Genomic DNA, 21,159 nt, shown 5'->3' on the forward strand with positions numbered 1-21,159 from the left:
AAGTGTCGAGTTTTTAGTCTTTGTTGCATAGTCACAGGATCAAAGCTGAAATGAATTGAACGGTTGCCATGCCTAGTGATCCGTGTACGGTTAATTAAGGATAGGGACGGCCACGTATTACATTGCGCTACTTCTCGTAATCAAGAACATATTCGACAAAAACAAAGCGTTTATTCGATCACGAATTTCACGGATAAATCACGGCATGAATAGTTCAAATATTGACGGTAAATTCTGTGAATTTGATAAGGGAACGAATACAGAACGAATGAATGGAGAGAGACGGAAGAGGAGGGAGAGAGAGGAAGAGAGAGAATTTTTGTGTCGTAGCTGTTACAATAACAGAACATTTGTATATGTATATCCTCCAGATGGAGTTGGACATAAATAGTTTCTCGTATATAAGAAAATACATAATTGGTTATATAAATAGACAGAATCGATCGTAACCATTCCTTGTGGGATTCTTATCCCACACCTACACACAAATTTTTGAAGGTGGGGTTTTGCATGAGTTACTCCACCAATAAATTAATACAAACATAAGTTATTATCAGACGAAAGAGTCTGGCTAGTGAAGTGTAAATTCGAATTTTCTATTTTTCGGATTTTTTTTTTCTTAACCACGCACCACGCAGTTTTGTGCTGCTTATGGATGTACATTTTGTTTCACTATCCTCATAAATATGCTTACAATTCTATACTAGCCAGACAATATATTTATCGGTTTCAGTCGTGTTGTCCCTGATCAAATCAGCTTTGATATTCAAATGAATTGATACATAAATAATTTCTCGTATTGAAAAATATGAACAATTTCTTAGATTGAATATAGAAACATAAATATATTTCGTGTTGCTAAAAAAAGAGGAAAGTTATACGTGATAAGAATATATGTGCAAGTCAATTAACAGCTTGCTGTACCGGTAATAAATGTTTAAGCAATAATTTTGCTCTAATGAATTAAATCATTTTGATTGGTCGGAATTAAGCAATTAGTTGACCGTGAACGAATGCATAAACTCTTGTACATTTCTTTTTCTCATAATATTTCATGGATAATCGTGAAACGCTCACATCGAACTATGTCAAATTATTTAACTAATTGTTTCATATATAAATTATATTGACGTATAATGCCATTATATAATTTATTTCAATTGTTATATCATGTTATAATTCTTAAAAAAGTTTTAATTTCTGATTTCTCAATATAATAAGCTTTTTCTTGTATGGTAACGCCATGTAAGTTTTATCTTTCTCATTTTTGCTTTTAAGGATTTAATTGTTTTTTTTTTTGTAACGCAAATTGCCACGCGTATTTCTCTGGTTATCGTGAAGTAAAATTTTCATTACGCAAATGCTAAATTCGCTCTTACAATAAGAGAGTTGGCAGCGCGGTTCTCGCGTCGTGTCTCTGTACTTAAATACTGCGAGAAGTTCTAACCGCGAACCGCTGCATTAACTAAAGTGCACAAGCCGTCGCCAATGCTGACATGACGTTAAAGTCTGCAGCGCGTCATTTCTCGTTTGAAACCTGTCGAGACTTGATCCTTTCTCGGATTCGCGGATTTAATTTATATCGACCGTTTCTATGAACATTTTATCCAAGATTATTACGGTAATTTATTGGCATGGAAGATTCCTAGTATTTACGACACTGCGGGCAATCAATGTCCGACGATATTTTTGCGGCTTAACAACAAATTCAGAGAAATATTTTTGCCTTCTTATCTCGTCTTATTGCGTATTTATGCAAATTATACGAGCATCAGTCAAAGCTATATGCAATCATCTAATTATCTCAAACGTTGCTGTCAGTTTCCATAATTGAACAGAATAAAAACATTCTTATAATTGCTACTTTATAAAAAATGACGGACGCGTGTTTCAAAGGAAATCGAGAAACGAACTTGATGTCTGAGAACGCGATTTTGCGATCGTCAGTATGGCGCGCGTGTCTCGAAATTGTCTATACGTGATGAAGACAAACATATCATATTGTATTTACTCATATTATGCTTACTCATCTGATCCTATCGTTATCACATAGTGACAAGTATTCTGGTAAAGTGAATTTACGATACACGCTGAAATTTCCTGTACGAAATTGAACAACTGGAAACAAATTTATTTAGGCAGTTTCAAATGGTCGTATGCCGGCCTCTCTTTACAAACTTAATTAGTGTAATTTAATTGTTTAGATCAATCTGGTATGCGGCTAATTGCAGTTTCGCAATTAATATTGGATATTGAAATTGTTCGACGCTATGAAAATTAGGCGTGACGAAAATCTCCGTGAACGGAGATGATGTATAAATAACTGATGAATTGAATTTTTTTGGCGGGCGAATAAATATCTTGCGAACTACGCGTGGATTAGGGATAAATTAACATTAATATTTCATCGTTAGGGGCGCATTCATAAAACGTGTATACACGCGTACGAGATATACGAACGAAAATTTTTTCCTTTTTAGATTATATGGATTTTAATAGAAAGGAATTTATGTGTGTAGCGGGTATTAAACCGAGAATGCAGAGCAGAATGAATGGTAAAATGGGCGTAATAAATATAGTGATATATGTGTATCTGTAACTTCTAAAATTGGACGTAGGTATAGACATAAATATTTTAATAATCTTCGAAATGAAAGTATATTTCTAAGATTTATATATACATTTATGTATCAAGATTTTTAAGATGATTTATAAATTGCAATACTATATACAGGGTGTCCGAAATTCGCGAATCAAAATATTATAGTAAGAAAGTCTTCGAAAAATTAAGTAAAAAAGTTATTTGAAAACTTTTAATTTAAGCAGTAGTTTTTGAGATAAAAGAGATTAAATTTAACCAATTATAAATACCAATTACGATTAAACATGTCCGTGAGCGCGTCGATAGTGTTAGTGGTCGTGCACTTCACGCGAGTAACTAATCTGTAATTGACTAAACTTAAACCTTTATATCTCAAAAACTATTGTTTAAAATAAAAATTTACAAATAACTTTTTTACTTAATTTTTCGAAGACTCTTGCTATAATATTTTGATTCGCGAATTTTTGGACACTCTGTATATATTTTAACGATACATTGTGTATATTACATTGTCATTACACTCATTACTGATCCTTGCGAGGATGTGTGTGAAGTTAGCACCCCATTAACATTAAAATTCCTAGTTCTGATTAGAATTCCCGCTTTATTTTGAAGAGACAAAAAGTTCCCTATAGTTTGTAACAAGAGTTCTATTTAATAACAATTTTTAATTTAAATTTAAAAAATGAGGTGTTAACTTCTTATCAAAGTTCATGATGAAATAGTTCTGAGCCGTTGTTATAAACTATAGAGAACTCTTCGTTTCTTTAAAATAAAGCGGGGACTCTAATCAGAACTAATTTTAATGTTAATGGCGTGCTAACTTCACACACGTCCTCGCTACTTTATAAAAAACTTCACTTTATAAACAATTTTAATGTTTGAGTGTTAACTTTACACATGCCTCGCGAGGCGTGTTCACGATTTGTAAAGATTTAAGTAAACTTGTAAAGATGAATAAGTTTTTAAGTGATTGAGACCTGCGGATTTGTTTTGATTGCATACCAAGAAATGTTGTCTTCACCAGAGGCATCTCAGGTGAAACCGGCGCTGTCTCCTCATGGTAAAGCCGCTTCACTCATGCCATATTCATACGTTAATGTCGACACGTACGATGGGAAGGAGGAAGAGGCCTTTCGCGAACGTATGCGTATACATAGGACACGGCTCGACAAGCGTCGCGTGGGCCGATAAAGTCGACGCCGCCAAGCAGTCTGGCAGTTCTTCGCGTTTCTTCGTTTCTCGTTCCGTCATTTCTTCGCGAGGAGCCTCTTCTATACTCCACGCGGACTCGCCTGCTGACCTTATCCTTCGCTCTTTCTCGTCGTTCTTTATAACGCTTTACGTCATCCTCTCGCATGTGCAACGTCAACATGCGGACGCTGTGTTGCCGCGATCTTCGCTTATAAGATATCACCTTCTTCTCGTTATTAATTCCCTGTAATTAGCCATTACCACGTCAAGACGGGCCGTCAAGCCCATTGGACTTTTTACGCTTATTCTGTAAATTCTCCACTATGTATGATCCATTCGTAATTATGAAAACATAAACCACTTGTCATTTCATTAAGATTTATTAGACACTTTTGGATTCCAAGATATTCCTTCTCGTAATTATTAAAAAAATCTCTTTATAACATTTATTGCTGTCATGCTAAATGTTTTTGTACTGGTAAAGTTTTATACAAATATGTCTTACAATTATAAAAATACAATGCATTGTCTGGATCATATAAAATTATTAGATTATTTTCATGACTGGCATGTACAGTGTAGAGAAATGGATCTTTAAATCGCTGACATTTTCTTAAATCCATCACGCGAATGATATTATTATCCATTTATAAAGCCGAAAATGATATATGAAGATGCATTTATATCTCTTTGCTTTTTGAAAGACACGAAAAATAAGCTTAGCATTATTACGAATCTCACGAAGTAATCTGTCATCGATAATAAGAAATACCAATCCACATTTTAAACTGGACGAAAGATTTACAAATTTTAGTAAACATTATTAATGGATTGTGGAGAGATCATAAACATAATATTCTCACTTTCCACGCGAAAATTCAAAAGCTTTCGAAATTATCATTTGCTTCACAGACGAACGCGCAACGGAATCATCGAGCTGTTAAATCGGTTGATAAAAACGTTGCCAGAAAGAGAGAGAGAGATGGACTTCTTTCTCTCTTTGTCCTTGCATTTCATAATTTTTGATTTATCTTCTTCGCAGCCCTTGATATCTTGTTGTGAGAAGGAACCACCTCGCGTCTCCTCTCCACTCCCCGTTTCTTTTATCTCGCGAACCGAGCGCGTTCATTTAATCGGGGTCCTCGAGTTTCCGCTCTCGCGATACGATCTCGATCTCTCTCGTGGCTGTCGAGACACGCTGTGTGCTCTCCTCGAGAGATCTCTCCCTCGAAATCTCCGGTCTCTCAGCCGAACAATAACCGCCCACACGTCGCCGTGGTGTCGTGCCGTGGTGCGGTGCCCTCGTCGTTCCTCATTTTCACGCTCCGCGGACGCTCGTCGGGCACGGCTTCGACGCCCCTTTCATCCTTCGTCCGCGCGCGTTCCTTCCCTTCGTCATCATCCTCGACCTCGGTTTCTTATTGTATCGACGAAGAAAGCTGTCGTTAACAGCGTCGGCAGCCACGAATTGCCATCGTCTCGACGCTGATATCTTTAAGATTAGATAATGGATGACAGCTCTCTTTCCGTTATTAGAATACTGCAGCTCGTTGAGCGGCACTTTGAGCGTTTTTAATGATAAAACGTACGTGTAGTGTGTGCGAAATGAGACACGATTTTTATTTGTTATAAAAAATTAGATACCTACAATTTGCGACATAAATTTTTGGGAGCAATTAAAATATCGTTTTTTGTTTCAAACAATATTTATTCTTGTGAAAGATAAGTTTCAACTAATAATTAACATCAGCTAATATTAAAAATTAAAGCATCGCTTGAATCAGGACGAATGAACTTTTTGGAAAATACTTTTAATTTTATCGTATGTTACCATTGAAATTAATGTTACAAAATATCCTAATGGCTTTGTTTCGTCATCGGATTTATGCGGAACGGAAGATCTACGATTGTAAAATGTCTCTCGCTATGGCTATATATTGCTCAGGAAAATTGTATACAACAAATGGACGTGCGAATTGAGATGATATACAAATCACGTCCGGTATGTTTGAGTAATTAGCCGACGAATATGCGCGGTATCAAAGCAGATGCAGGAAATAGCCATCACACGATCGTCTATGTACACGCAGATGTATGTATGCAGCATAGACAATGCGAAACAGGAAACGTTCCTTGTGTTAAATTTGTTCAATCCGGTGTGCCCATTTCGAGTGCCGAGTGTATTTTTCGTGTTATTATTGCCGCGTCCTTTCACTCCGTATTTACACATAACGTTAATTTAATTTGTTATTATATATGCATCGTTAAATTTCTGTTATCGTAATACTAATTGTACAGCACTATTTTGAAGTATATAACAACGCTATTTATGAAAGTGTTAAATGAAAATTTAATGAATATTAAAAAGTTAGCAAAATATTTATTCTAAGAATCCAAGAATCATTCAATTGCAAATTCAATGCTAATTGGTTGGAACATAAATACATTGCAATGTAAATTGACTTCTTTCAATAAACCTGGAGAGACTAAATGAGCGAAAATACAATATAAAATATTAGCAGACATTTAAAAAAATGTTTTTCCTAACTTTTTAGTTAAGTTAAAATCTCTTAAAAATTGCGCATATTTTCTAGATATTGTATAAACTAATGCGAAATATTACATCATGAATTATTAATAACGAATATAACGAATAATTTTATATATTTTGGACAGTTTCTTACTGATATTATAAGTAACAATAACTATTAGTGTATGACTGATTACGGCTGTTTTTTTCTTTTTATTTCCTATTTTGGAAGTTTTAAAAATAGACAACAATGCTTTGCATCTCAGCGTCTGTTATTGATAGTGAAAGAACTTCCGGAACTCCTTACACTTATCGTTGCAGTGTTGGGAAAACAGTAGCAGCAGGATTGGGTTTCCAAGCCCGCAAGGTGCAATTCAAGAATGACGAACGGATGCAACACGTGATGTAGGCATACATGTGGGTATACATGATACATACGTATACTCGCGCATCGCGCAAAGTCGAAAGTACCTATGCACGTGCGCACTCGTTACATTATCTGATTGTGCTAAATTCAGCGCGCGTTCGTTCCTGCTACTCTGTCCAGGAAGTGACGTCAGCTATCGCACAGTATGTGTACGGCAAATACATGATCGGGATTTACGTTTGTCGGTGTGAGGATCGTCAATAATGTGTGCCACTTGTTTAATCCTCTAAATTCATTTGCCCGAAAGCAAGCTCCGATCTTATATTTCCGTGATACGCACGGTAATGATAAAAAACATTTTATTCGATTACATTATTTTCAAGGCAAACTGGAAAATAGCGATAACTTGTTCACGTAACTATCTCTCAATATCCCAATATCGGATTAATATTTAATTTTCTCATCCATGCACACGAGATCTTAGGGAAAATTTATCAAAGATCGAAGCGCAAGGAAAAACATGAGCATCCGATCAGAAATCGAGATAGACGTAGTCTAGAAAAGCACGCTATTTGACACGTGATAATCGGAACTTGGATATATGTTCTTTATAGATAAAAAAGAATATGATTTTTGTAAAAATTATGAATATCGAATAGAATTTATATGTATAAGATACTTCTGCTTTCTTCTTGTCGCTCGCGTTCTCAGTGTCGCCCGCCTGTCTGCTCGACTATAGGACCGAGGTGGCTATCAACTAGCAAGTAATTAACGCGAGATCAGAGGCTCGCGATCAAGTAGCCCGGACCGAACGTGACATCGCTTCCTGACATCTTTCCAGCCGCCTCTCGACTTGTCGCGCGCGCATATACTTGGCGCTAATTAGCATAATAACCTGCCCCACGTCGATGGTGATGCGGACACAATACGTATGATTAGCTTGAATATAACATATTATATATCATCATTTCTAGATAATTACAAAATTATTCGAATATTAAACACGCAAACTCCATTCTATTTTTCTGTACTATTTTTAAAAATTTTTTTCTGGTTTTCTGCTCTCTCATGAAATTACGATCGTAACTATGTCAATATACTTTATGTACATCAAAAAATGTTAAATATTAGATCGTAAAAGTAATGCTGTTCATACATGTGCAGCACTGACGATGTTTTTATAGACGTATCTACTCCCACGAACGACATAAAAAATAAATTCAAGGATTACGAGCTTATATAGACGTCTTGAAGCGTGGGTATTCCTTACGGAATATGTTATTCGAAAAAATACGATAGAAGTCGTTTCGAATTATATTTATTCCTACTTTTGCTATTAAACTATATGCATGCAAGTCTAATTTAATTGAGGATTAAAAGATTAATCTTACAGCAATTGAGTATGGTTTATTTTAACATTATTTCTTTGGTACTATGTAAAAGATGTATAACAGAAGAATGTGTATTCTTAAATTTATTTTTGAAGATAGCAATTTTATGGCACGTTTCAAGCAATATTTTTCTCCGTTTCGCGAATATTACGCATTCTACGGACGATGCTCGCGTTTTAAGCTACAGCCTGTATATAAGTGGGTAGAAAAGCGATTTATCTCGCGACTGGATGGATAGTTCGTGTTATCTGGATTATCATTATCCTTACGCCTCCCTGCGCGATCGACTTGAACTTGAAATACAACGTGCAAGGTGCAGGATATGTACAAGATGAAATCTCATGATCGCGCCGATCGAGGTTGAATCCAAGCAAGTGGATCCCAAGCATGTGGTATCCAAACAAGTATACCAACTGTGTACCTTGCGTGGATATACACTGCGTGCACTTCAAGAATGCCGGATCTGCGCGTATCAAAGGCGTTCTCCGTGCTTGTATTTATTCGCAGACTAGATCGTATTTCAAGTGCGGACAGGATTGAGGCTCTTGCCAAGTGAGCACCGAGGATGCGTGGCTGGCGAATGCATAATATAAAACAGTAGCATGCAATAAATAAATTTTCTAGAAGAGTATAAATAAAAAAGGGAGGATTCTACAGATGAGAATTTACTTTGATGAGAAATCTACTTGTTTCAATTTCGTATATGGAATAGTCGATACAATTAACAAAAATTACAAGCTAACAAAAATTAAAAAAAGACTTCCTCATTCTGATATATAAAATTATTTATTAATTTAATTATAATATAAAAATGTTTTGATTTTTTTTTATATAAATGGGTGAATCGAAATTTTAGAAACATTAGAGAGAAAAAAGTTCAATTGTCATATAGAATTATAATAAGCTATGAATATGAAATTATATTATTGCATAAATCGTAGTACGTTTATTTACAAAACTTTAAAAATTAATTTTTAGAATAAACGATTGCATTATTTTATACGCATTGTTTCAAGCTTATTCAGAAATTTACAAATTTTTATTGCTGTTATTTATATTTTATTCTTGTTAATACAATGCTAATGATACCTTTAGTATTGGCGCACAAATCGCGCGCGGGCATGAAGGCGTTTTGAATATTTATCAATATACACAACACTCGTTCGATCCACCCACGTTTTTACGTTCGTTCGAGCATAAGATACTTTAATCGTGTCGCTCTTTCTGGTGAAATGACGCAGGCTACCATTTTGGGAGATCGCATCGCAAATACGAGAGCCGAATTAATTACAAATGCTCGGATTATCACGTGGGCTGCACGTAACCATTGAGGTGTCGAAACCGGATTCTGCGGATAGGTTAAAAGAGCGATACATTAATCTGCACACGTGATATATCGCGAGTTTATACGGAGTAGATATACAATATTATAGTGTCTTGTGATGCAATTTGAATACGAGCGTCTTGACTGAGGAACTTCTTTGCACCTGGATGCAGCTATTAATCGGTAATGTTATCCAAAACGTGATTTTAATATCAAACGTCGGAAACACGCAATCATATCTACAATACAGAAGAAACAATTAAAGCGGAAGTATATAAATATTATAGAAAATTGGAAAAATGTTATGAAACACGAAAAATACAAAAAAATTTGCTCAAGTTATATAAAAACAGCGCACGAGATGCTTTTCGAAAGCATCATTCAATATCTGAAAGATCTTGGCGCAAAAAGAGATGAACATTACGAGAAATCTAATAAAATTGATTGCAATAATACGCGTGCGGAAGGATATACGACGGGGACGACGCCGAAGGCGCAGCGATTTCCGCAAATAATATTCTTCCTTAGTGCATCCTCTCGAATCGTGGGAACCCTCCGTCCGGCATCGTGCGTTTATCTGCCGTGCAACCATCCGCGTCCATATTTGACTGTCTGCGAAAACATTCTCTATAGCATTCTTCCATCCGTTCAGCCCGATCGGGTTCCCATTCGAGTCTCGCATCGTTCGATTTTCTTCTAGCTTCTAGATGTCTTAAAATACCACCTATCGCGTTGCTCGAAGCGTTCACCTTACGTTGTTTTATTCGTCTCACGTGCAATAGATAAACGAGATTAGGAGCCTTGGATAATAGGAGATGATGAAAAAAATCATAAAGCTTTATCGTAGTACCGTTTGCGAAATCTTTTCATTGGTATTCCAGCCGCGAAAAATCACCGGAAACTTGATTATAAAAAGAATCTATTCTTTTAAGAAAGAAATATAAATATAAATTTGACAAGATGACAATAAGAGTATAAATAATATTAATATAATACGAATGAATATAATAATGCCATACATATAATAAATATAATAAATAATTATTTATTTTTTAATTAGTTTTAAAGAATTGTTTGTGCAAATTTATCGAATTTATTATGATAAAAATTATAGTTGGTGTCATATAATTTGTAAGTATTAGACGTAATTAATTTTAATCATTAATTTTAATGATAAAAAACTAAGCAAATTTAATTGTAAAATTTATAAAAGCGTAGCATTTAAAAGAGATATAAAGTAATTAATAGTAATTATTATGTAATTAATTCTATATTAATATGTACACACAAAAATTTAAAGAATTTTAGGACAAGTTCTTTTCAGCACAAACTAGAAGATATAAATTTTTGATTTAAAAAAAATGTGATTAGGTTAGAGAAATTTGCGACGCTCTTTACGATCTATCTTAATAATATAGTTACACGGCTAACAATAAGTCAATAATGAGGAGTTAATTCAGGTTTGCGCGATTATTTATCGCTCTTTCAGTTCTTCGTTAGATGTTCGCAACATGCAGCACGATGAGGTCTGCCGCAAAACACGGACCATGCGATTATGGTCTCGTTCCTCGCTTCCACAGTCCGGCAAGGTCACGTAATTTCTTTCTTTTTTTTTGCACCTTTCATCTCTCATCTTTCATTCCTGAGTAACAAGACGTGTTTAGTAGTTAGTTCGGATGATCACGTTCGTTCTCGGTAAAGCCTGTTGATGGGCATAGCATACGCGGCATCTGCGGCTAATCGTGTCGAATCGCCAGTAATGCGACCCGTTAATTGTTTGGCACGATGCGTGCAACGATCACGATGTTGAATACGTTTGCCGCGTTTATTAGAGATAATTATCGTACTGCGCATCCAAACTGCTCGTGGTTATTAACGGATTACGTAATGAGTTTTGGTCGTGCAAGAATTTCATTCGTGGCACCATATCGCGTCGCAGCTCGCGCACAAACACAATCGGACGATCGGAATGTCTGATTCGATGAATATTTATCGGTAGATACACGCTTTACGCCGCTATAAATGCCATTTTGCAATGAGCAATTTATAGCGAAATATAACAATTAGGCAACATTGTTATATTTCGCTATAAATTGTTCATTGCAAAATATAATATAAGTGAAACACAGAAATTTTCTTTTATCATTAGAATGTTATGGGTCTAATTCTTGAGTTTCGATTTCGAGTTAAGTGCAATCTTATAATTATTATATGAATTTGCTTTTAATTTGTAGATATGTAATACAAAAATTTATATTAAGTCTTAGATTAATTCGTTTAATAACCGTTAAAATATTAATATTTATTTAGGTGTTCTGTTGGTCATTATTTATTAAAATTATGCAGTTATAAATGCTAAAGAATTAATTTAAAAACGAAATACATATCGATAGTAGTTACAAAGATATAACATATAAATTATAAGATCTTTAATTATGTAATTACAAAGTTTTGTAATGATGATCTACTGACAGTTTTATATGGTTTTTTTTAATTTAGATACAAAATCATCGCGACAATCAAATATCAAAATTATCACATAAATTCATGGATTGCATGTGCAATTATTTTTATTTAAGATAATACCAGTGATTCCTCTAATTTTGCAGTAAAGAAACGTTTACGATTTGAAACTCGCGACATACATTACATATTGTAGACATTTTTACGAATTGGTTCTGTCAATCAGCACAATATATGAAGTAACAGAAATTGCGATTGGAACGATTTCCTATGACAGTCGATGACTTCTTTTTTCCACGCAATTACGTCTTTTTCAATTTTTTTTGTTTTTGTTTGAGCGGAGATATACGTTCCAGATATACGAGGCGGGAAAGATTCTTTAAAGACCTTCTTCTTTCTCTTTTTCTGCCGCGCCGCGATCCAATTACCGTCGGACTCACGCGCCCATTAACGTGATGCGTGCTCCGTTTTCCTGTTCCAGTCACAACCATGGTATGACACTTGATTGAGGTAGCCAGTCCATAAACGACCACCAACCGCTGCCGCCGCCATGAGCAAGCTATTTCAATTTCTGGCCCTCCTCCTGTTGAGTGTCAATGCCAGACGGACCGACGGAGACAGACCTGCGGATGACGCGTACGCCGGCCAGCAGCAGCAGCAGCAGCAGCAGCAGCGTCGCGGTTCCCTCCATAAGTCGAATTACAACAGCAATAATAATTACAATCATCAGCCGAACTCGCCCTATCTGCCGCATCAGCAGCCCAGGGAACGTAAGCCCAACATCGTGCTGATTCTGACGGATGATCAAGACGTCGAACTGGGTTCGTTGCGACATGTTATAATACAGCGTCCATACACTTAAGCCTCTCTCGATATAGCCGAAATGATCGATCTCTTCTGTAAATTTCTTAATTTAATAGCAGAGCACACATGATTAGTTTATTACCTCATCAACTTTGTCTGCCTTTTATTTCGTTGAAGTCGATCAGTTTGGTTTCTGAGAGACTCATTTATCGCCCGCGGTACAAATGCCTACGTGGAGCACAGTGTTCACTTTGTTTATTGCGTGCGGCAGCCTGCTGGCGCCTTATCTCGTCCATCGCGATATTAGTCTCAGTCCTTGCAAAGGCCCGCTCCGAGATATCGCGACACGTACCCGAAGAGAAACGCGTGCAATATGTAATCTTATCTGTAACGTTACATAGAATCTCTCGTGTATTTATTTCATTAATTCGTTTATTATCAAAGTATAGTAAGTGCGTGCAACATTCGAAATCTTCATCCGCGCAATAAATCGAATCGATTCTTTTCTAGAGAGTACAAAGTTTTATTTGCCTTAATTGTTTGTCACTGTTTCTCTTAATTTTCAACGTGTTCAATTAAAAAAATTAGACTAAAAATAAATAGTTTGAAATTTAATGAAAGATACATATATGCCTTTCAACGATGTTGTTTTCTCGATTCGTTAATCCGATAATAATTATTTTTATTATGGAAAGCTCGCGCGACTCTTCAAATGTGAATACGATTCATAGGTAAAGACCGTATATCCTGTAATAAACTTTAATAGTACATTCGCATTCAGCACGGTAAGCAGCATATTGTATGAAACCGACGCGATTAAACGCATTGCGGGACAATGGACGTGTTTTGGCGTACATAGATTAAGTCCGTGTACATATTCGACTCCAAAATAGTTGTCTTGTATCCGTCGTGCAGGTTCGCTGAACTTCATGCCACGGACTCTGAAGCGAATAAGGAACGAGGGCGCCGAGCTGAGACACGCGTACGTGACCACTCCCATGTGCTGTCCAAGCAGGAGCTCTTTGCTCACCGGTCGTTACGTTCACAATCACGAGGTCTTCACGAACAACGACAACTGCAGCAGTCCCCAGTGGCAACGAGATCACGAACCGCACTCCTTCGCCGCTTACTTGAGCAACGCGGGATATCGGACAGGTAAAAGAGGGGTCCGTCCGTTCATCCTGTAAGCCTGGCGGATGATTACAGTCCCCAGCTTCGTGATCTCGCACTTCGCGAAGAATCGCACGCACGCGAAGCGTTTAACGATATTATTGCAGTATTAAAAACACGGAACATCCCACTTTTACCATCTTTTACCACGAAACATTCATCTTTTCTCACGAAACTTTTCCGACACGTTTTATCAAATTTTTTCAATTTTAGATTTTTTAATGTTAGAGAGCTTTTATACCGGCAAATAGATTTCCAATTCCGAATTATCCTTATAATAAAATGGAAACGGAATGATATATATTACAAAAATTTAAGTAACGTTCTCTGTCCACCAAATTCTAAATTGTTCCAAATTCGAAAAATCTTGCGAGAGAAAGGAAAATCGAAAATAGCTTACTTTAAAGAGCGTATTTATCGTTCAACGCGCTTATTACTGGCGCGATACGAAGAGAACAGGCGCGTTATTGTTGCATTGTAATGCACATAACTCGACCTTTGGCCGTACAAACGCAATCAGGATAATCGAGGCACGTTCAATTGAGAAGTGAGATTTCTATTTACCTCCCTATGCCCAGCACAATGCGCACTATGCGTAACTGGAGTCAAGTACGGTCAGCGATAAATCCTCGTTACGCAGGTCGGCGCGAGCCACTTAGGCCGGGATTTTCAATCAGAATAGGTCGAAACTACTTTCCTTTTCCTCCTCTTCTTTTTTTCTTCTTCAATCCCTCGCGTCGCGCGTGTATAATAAGTTAACGTCGTCGTGGCAATTCCACGATACTTATTTGCCGGTCGTTAAACGAAGAGGCAAGCTGACGTTCCCTATTTACATATACGGATGCTGCGCCCGCGGGCGGCGTATATTCCCGCAATTAAAATCCCGATTAATCCGCGTTCTCCCCCATCCGCCGCGTTCTCCTCCCCGACGTTTCGTGCTCGACATGCCGACGTTCCGCGATTTTCATTCCGTGCAATAGGTCGCGCCGGATAGGATGAACACGGCAATGCATTCCCGCGAAATTCCCGAGGCACGATCCCGCCAAGCCGGGTTCCGTCCCGCGCGATTGTTCGGCGAGTGTTGCAGACTCCCTCCCCTCCCGCAGCCACCCATCTCGCCGCCTGGCGAATCTTGCTCCTCTCTCTCTCTCTCTCTCTCTCTCTCTCTCTCTCTCTCTCTCTCTCTGGAGGGTCAAAAACGCTCGGTAACATCGCACCTGCGCCGCGACGCGATCGATCGATCTGATTCTAAAAATCCAAATATTCGATCACATCTCGATTGAGATTCGGACTTCTATCAATCGCCTACGCGGATTCCGCGGATATCCGTTCAGCGTGGATCGAGTTCTGTTGCGGCTACATTTTTGACATATTACTATACGAGACTCGATCTAAATATCGAGTATATGATTCGTTCGTTTTTTTTTTTTCAAATACATCATACATGCCACACGCATGTCGCACATGTCGATATTTTACGTGATCTACTTATTTGATAATTTAGATCACGCCGAGTGCTAACTATATAGGAACGGTGGGATCTTAATAATCCTTTGCTTGCGAACTTAGCAAGTTTATTCTAGATGACCCGCGATAAGGCGTTACTTGTGCTAGATCATACCCGCGGCGATAAAGAGTTACGTGGCAACATTGCAATTTGCAGGCAAAATTCACCGTGTTCGACTTAGCGCGACGTTCCGACATGATACTCAATGACATTAATATGCTGTAATACAGCGGATAGATGCATCAGTTGCGATGCTACACGCCTCATCGCGTTTATCGAGACGCGCACGGAACGTAATACAATCTGTCCTCCACGGCGGATGTCGCGGGCTTTACCACGTCACGTTGCATTGCGATCGGCGATTTCTCTTATCGCTGAAGGGCGTCGTTAAAACGCGTTAGCGCGTCCGTGACGCCAAGAATTCTTGATGGACCGTAAAATATTGCAGTCACCTGATGTCGCGCGCTTGTATGAGATAAATACCGCATTTCTTTTTTCGGCGAAAAACCTAGATACGGAGTTCTATTGCATTTTACGTATATACGTATGTACATGTGCGTGAGAACGATTTTTGTATCACCAAAAATCCTACATACACCTATCTCTAAAATCCGATTTTAAAAACGTTTGTTAACTTCAATCGCGGTTTAACTGATTCTCAATATCATACCGTTAAATCAAATTTGAATAGACAGTCGCATATTTAAATATTATCATAAATTAAAAATATAAAATGAACGATAGAGCTCTATATTTTTCAATGAAGTTTAAGCAAATTTTATTTTGATATAGAAATTATTTTATAATAGAATTATAATTGTAATGCAAGTACTAGGAAGAGATTATTGTGCGTTAAATTATTGATGTTATAAATCAAATTTTAGTAAACAGGATTTCAGCTTACAAAGGGAAGGCCAGGTCAGTGCGATCACGAATTCTGATCCCAGTTTTTTTTGTGAAACTAGAGGCAAAATAAAGATATAGATATCTTTATTTCCCAAAAAAATTAGGATCAGGATCTGTAATGACCTGGTCTTCTCCTTGTTAATTAAAAAGTTTATCAACAAAAGAAAATAAAATAAGCTTTAGATATTTGATACGTATGTAAATGTATATCTATGTTTATTTCAGTTTATTGGTAGGGCAAAGCTCCACCTTACAAAAATTTGTAATTTAAATATGCTGACGTAATATACGTTGTTTACCTAAAAGCTGAAACAGAAATACAAAATATCTTGTAGAACAATCTTAAATAAGCATTTGTTCATATTTTTAAATACGAGAAATGATTTATGTCTGACTCTATCTAGAGTTTGAAAATTGACATAACAGAATATATTTAGTCAATTCGCATGTCCTCTAGTTAGAAAGTTTATTAATGAAAGAAAATACGTTAAGCTTTAGATATTCGGATTTCGGTTACAAATATAAATTCACGTCTATGTTTATTTCAGTTTAGTTTGATGATCATGCATGCAAAGCCCCACATTTTTCAAAAATTTTATATCGTAAATGTTTATCAAAAAATAATCTGTGTTAAAGATAAGGAGCTACATTTTTTTACTATGTATAACTTTGTATAAATGTACTTTTATTTTATGAACGATAGAGAAACGAATGAAATAGATGATCGATTGTGTGTTTAACAATTTTTATCCTATTTCGACCATTATGAAACTCTTGAGACTTCGTAGGGAAAATATACTTTTTAAATAAACTATAACTTTCTGGATATAATTTTTCTTACGCATACAAAGCATAATTTTTAGATATATAAAAGTTGCAATTTTAAAAATATGTAATTTAATTGACGTTGCTTCTGCAAATAGCACTCAAAAATCCTGTATACTCTATCTCTAAAATCCGATTTGTTAAAAACGTTTGTTAATTTCAATTGCGGTTTAACTGAATCTCAATCCGTTTCTCGATTCTGTCGAGAAAGAGGGTCAGAGAATCAGTTAAACTTCAGTTAAGGATAATTGACGTTGCTATAGAATTGAGGATAGGAGGAATGCAAGGCGACGGTGTATTTTATGGGGCGCAAAGGGAGGCAAAAATCCTCTCGCTGGGACCAATCGATGCGCCCGCTCGCCGCGATGTCGGACCTCGCACAGACGTTCGGACAAGAGAGCCCGGAATCTCTTCTGTGCCTCTTCTTGTTCGTCGGTATCTTCCTTTCCGTCGCGCTCGTTCGCGACCATATTCGCGGAGGTAGGACGTTGCTCCCTGAAAGTGCAGCCAGCCAGCCGGCCGGCCGGCCGGCCGGCATAGCCAGAGTAGCCAGACTCCTGTCTCGTCGATCGAGCCACTCGTCTACATCCGGCACGATTGCTACGATTGGCGATCTTCCAAAATTCGCGTACACATTGTATCCGTCTACTATTGCGGACGCAATGTCTGGCGTTGTCGAGATAACCCCGGATTCATCAGGATAAGATTCGTCTGAATCGCGACCGGCGGTGAAAGCGCGGCTAATTGCCGCGATATGCCGCCCCGTTTTACGATTCTCTCGAGTATGATCGTTGATGACGTAACGTTTCTCGCTTGACGGGCTCATACCTTGCCCCTAGCCCATACGTTTCAATCCGATGGCCCGTGAAACTCGTCTACCGATACTACAAATCTTGCATGACCTGATTTGATCGGGCCTTTTTCAACTTAATCTCGCGCTTTCGCTAGATACCCGCATAATATCGCGCAGGATGTGAAAGGTTAATAATTTTATCGAACGCGTTAATGTGCAAGAATTAAAAAAATAATATATCTAAACCAGATTCAATTTAGCTTAAATAGAAGGTGGCAAATTTTTATCTTATATAAACAAAAAATTCAATTAGGAAATCATTTCATAACATATTACACATGTACTTGATTAACTTCATTTAAAGATCCAATCACATTTGTAAATAACGACATACATAAAAGTAAAAATTGAAGTCTAGAATCATCACGATTATATGTATATGAAAAGTTGAGGGTAACGAAAGTCGCTCATTTAATAGTTTGTTCTACAAATGTAAATTCACATCTATGTTTATTTCAATTTATTGGTGGGGCAAGCATGTGCAAAGTCCCACCTTCCAAAAATTTGCGGTTGCTTACAACTAATTGTTAGTCTAAAATATAATTCACATAAAAAATGGAGAATATCTCGTGAAATAATCTTAAATGAGTAGGTACTTGTTCGTACTTTTATATACGAGAAATGATTTATTATATTTCTTCTTCTATACGGAAAGAACGATTTTGTTGAAAGGTCTAAAAATATATCTGAAAATAATTTTTTATTGAATCATCAAAATAATTTGTTGGAATGTTAAAACTGATAAGTATTGCTATAAAACGTTTTGATATTCTAGCAATTATTTTTATTTTCGTACAAAATTATTTTGTTTATTGAACAAAAATTATTTTCAGATCTGGATTCAGCAAAATTGTTCTTTCCGTGTAGTGTGAAAATTGACATAACAGAATATGTACAATACGGTATATGTATATAGTCAATTCGCATGTTCTCTGTTGCCTTATTAGTTCTTCTTCCTGACTGTATTTTAAAGAATCTTATTTTGCGGATGTGGCATTTAAAGAATGTTCTAACAAAGCTTTCCGATCGTCGAGTGACTCGAATGATCAGGGGGAATAATTATCTCGCAAAGAAACATGTTTTGCGAAGTATTGATTGGTGGTCGTGTTTTAGGGAAAGAAAAGAACTTGTTATCGCCGACTGTGTTATATAGGGTGTCCCTGACCAGAATACCGGGACTGGCCGGCCAGGCGACAAATTTTCTTTGTTATCTTCGCGAGAGAATCTTGTCGCTAGCGCATACGTTATTCGGTCTCACCATTAAGGTGCGTTCGTGACTTGCGAGTTTGACGGGTAAAAGTGCACGTTCGTTAAATTATTCGAATGTATGTAGTGCAAGAAAACGCAAGAACTAATTCGCGTTTGATAAGGAAACATACAATATCTTATAACGTGTTTATATTTCTATATATGTACTTATTCAATACATGTTTTCTTGGCACGCTACTTGCTAGTGAAAAAAACATCACGTAAATCAAGCCTACCTCCTTGGCTACTTATGCATTTACAGTTTGATCAGGCAAATAATGCGTTACAGAATAGATCCGAAGCGTCGTTTTCAGATTTCACACAAGTATTTAATTACCTTTCAGTCAGGAAGAACATAAAATAACAGAGAACATGCGAATTGACTATATATATTTGGTTATATCAATTTTCACACTATAGAGGAAGTTTTCAGACATAAATCATTTTTCGTATATAAAAGCACTTATTTAAGATTATTTCACAAGACATCTCTATTTCTGTTTTAGCTTTCAGGAGGTTCTAAATCAAATTTTTGGAAGGTGGGGTTTTGCACATGCTTGTCCCACCAATAAACTGAAATAAATACAATAGACGTGAATTTACATATGTACCAAATATCGAGAGTTTACTTTATTTTCTTTTGTTGATAAAGTTTCTGATTAAATTGAAATCTTATCTATTAAAAATCTGTCTTGTAACATTAATACTTTAAAACACGATAAATATCTCTTCCTAATAATATGTATAATATTTTTATAAAATAATAATTTTTCTCATTAAAGTGAAATTTGCTTGAACTTAAGTAAAAAATAAAGCTTTATGCATTTTATATTTTTAATTTATGGTATCTTTAAATATAGGATTGTTTATGACTTCTTATTATGACATTGTTGTCAGGATTATAGGGAATTAATTCTCATTTACAAGTAATTTTATTACCTGTTAGCTAGATGCATTTTGCTATTTAATAATACTTATTTAACTTATTACGAAAATATAAAAAAATTTTTTTTTAATTAAAAAATATACTTTAATATTTTCTTTAATGTATATATTTTTACTATTGTGAACTGTAAATCATAGACGAGTCTCTTCATAATTATATCCAAAAATGATTTGACAAATGTTTTATATTTTATAGGCTGTGGAGAATGGAAATTAATGCAAGATTAATGAGGCTGTTACGTTGGTACAGCTAAAATAGCTTCGTACCTAAAAGTTTATATCTTATGCTGTTATTACTGCACAAAACGTTAATGAGGCAAGCCTATATTTTATGAGACGCGCTGTGTAGTAAAGCATTTTGTTTAATATACTCTTAATTATATTTCTTTGCGGATAATTTCCTGGCAAGATTCCTGCGGTGGAGGCTCGACCGCGTCTTTAAATATAATTTTTTCTGTTTATGGTAATTTTGTACTGCATCAGGCTCTAGACTTTGCAGTTTAATGATAAGACCACACGCACATTAAATGCTATAGCAGATTTCAACATAAGTATTCTGCAGGATAAGCAGAGGACTTAATATTAATAATACTATTAATGCCAATAAATTAAAGCAGATAAGAGAAACACGACGAACGGATGTACACCGTCTTATCCTGATATCGATATCGATCGGCTACATATCTTTTTACTATTCTTTTAATTCCATATAGAATTCCGTATAGAAGTAAGTGAAAATGAGCTATATTTTCTTCAAATCCAAGACATCTTCTAGAAAAATAATACTTTTCATGAGATTTGCTATTACCAGTTTTGTTTTAATGAAATTGTCGAGGAATGTTAATGATAAAAGTTCTTCGTTATTTTACATGTAAAACTATTTGCGACAAATTACATGTGAGTTTCTCAGAAGTCAAACTGATTAACTAATTCTTGCGCAAATTTTGTTGATTTTAATAACAGAACATATTGATTTATATTACTTCATAAAGTTTCTCTACATGATGTTGTATTTTACGGAGTTGATCGA

General features: G+C 36.1%; 1 protein-coding gene across 1 annotated transcript in view; it reads left to right on the plus strand.

Annotated features, from left to right (window-relative positions):
- LOC105452245 (extracellular sulfatase SULF-1 homolog) overlaps positions 1-21,159 on the plus strand; it is a 75,026-nt gene that overhangs the window by 28,107 nt on the left and 25,760 nt on the right. The window contains exons 2-3 of the mRNA XM_011693196.1: positions 12,353-12,692; positions 13,591-13,830. Of these exons, the coding sequence (XP_011691498.1) occupies positions 12,422-12,692; positions 13,591-13,830 (511 nt within the window). The 5' untranslated portion in view covers positions 12,353-12,421. The remainder of the gene's footprint in view (positions 1-12,352; positions 12,693-13,590; positions 13,831-21,159) is intronic.

Source organism: Wasmannia auropunctata, unplaced genomic scaffold, assembly GCF_000956235.1.
Source record: "Wasmannia auropunctata unplaced genomic scaffold, wasmannia.A_1.0 LD336035.1, whole genome shotgun sequence".
NCBI lineage: Eukaryota > Metazoa > Arthropoda > Insecta > Hymenoptera > Formicidae > Wasmannia > Wasmannia auropunctata.